Genomic DNA, 1,139 nt, shown 5'->3' on the forward strand with positions numbered 1-1,139 from the left:
GTCGGGGCCCGGCGAGGGCAGGCCCAGTGCGCCCCCCGACGGGCTGTCCAGCTTGCAGAGCTTGGGGGCCTCCCCAGGGTCGGGGGGCCCGGGGTCGTCGGGCCGCCGGCTCGGGGCATACGCCGACTTGATGTCCAGCGAGAAGGAGCGCTTCAGGCGGTTGGTGTCCTGGAGGCGGTCGGAGGACAGGTGCAGGCCACGAAGGCCCTGTTGCAGCGCGCTGGTGGCGGGGTTGGAGGAAGGCGCGGGGAGCTCCCCGCCCGCGCCGGGCGCGCCCTCCCGGACTGTGCTGGCCGCCGCGCTCCCGGTGGCAGCGCTCTCTGAGGTAGGTGGTGGCAGCTGCGGCAGTGGGGCCGCAGGGCCCGGGAGGGGCTCGGGGGTCCCTGGGTGGGACGCCCCGTCACCCTGCAGGGCGGCCAGCAGCTTCAGGCTGCGCTCATACTCCAGCAGCTGGCCCAGGAAGTTGAAGTTGGGCGAAATGGACGGGCGCCGGTCCTTCACAAACCTGCGGGAAGGAGGGCGGCTGTGTTGGCTCGGGGCTCCCTGCCAACCCAGCCGGCCTCCCTGTCTCCCTCCGCTCCCCCTCCCCCACGCTGGGGCGCGCAGCGCTGCCGAGGCTCCCGGCCGAGAGTGCTGGAGCCCCCCCCCTCCCCCGCTCGGGCCTGTCCCTCCCTCCGGGCCGTTGCTGGCGGGGGGAGACGGGAGGGAAGAAAGACGGGGCTACCTGTAGGCGTCATCGGAGGACATGCCCATGGTCTTCATGATGTAAGCGATGGCGATGGTGGCAGAGCGGGAGATGCCGGCCAGACAGTGGACGATTACTTGGCAGCTGGACAGCTTAGCTCTATCTGGAGGCGGAGCCGTGGGGGCGGGGTCAGGCCTGGGGTCCCCAACACAGGTGGGGGGGGGTGGGCCTCACCGGCCCTATCCCCCCCCCTCCCGCCGCCAACAGCCGCAGCCCCACCTCAGGCCGGTGACCGGTGACCGCAGCTTTTCCCTCCCGCCTCCTGCATGCTGTTCTCTGCGGGACTCCTGCCCCCACTGCTCGCCCGCCCCCCCCCCCCACCACGAGAATAGGCAGGAGAGCGCCCGCTCCTCCCTCCTCTTGGAGACTCCTACCCCCCTGGCCCCCCCCCCCC

General features: G+C 72.6%; 1 protein-coding gene across 1 annotated transcript; it reads right to left on the reverse strand.

Annotated features, from left to right (window-relative positions):
* Positions 1-3: 3 nt before the first annotated feature.
* On the reverse strand, positions 4-914 carry LOC121024133 (dual specificity protein phosphatase 8-like; the record flags this gene model as incomplete). Its single annotated transcript, XM_040466434.1, has 2 exons — positions 4-505; positions 725-914. Coding segments are annotated over 2 exons (692 nt in total), but the record flags the coding sequence as incomplete, so codon positions are not given.
* Between the last annotated feature and the right edge of the window lie 225 nt (positions 915-1,139).

Source organism: Herpailurus yagouaroundi, unplaced genomic scaffold (assembly GCF_014898765.1).
Source record: "Herpailurus yagouaroundi ecotype Mexico unplaced genomic scaffold, PumYag 57761, whole genome shotgun sequence".
NCBI lineage: Eukaryota > Metazoa > Chordata > Mammalia > Carnivora > Felidae > Herpailurus > Herpailurus yagouaroundi.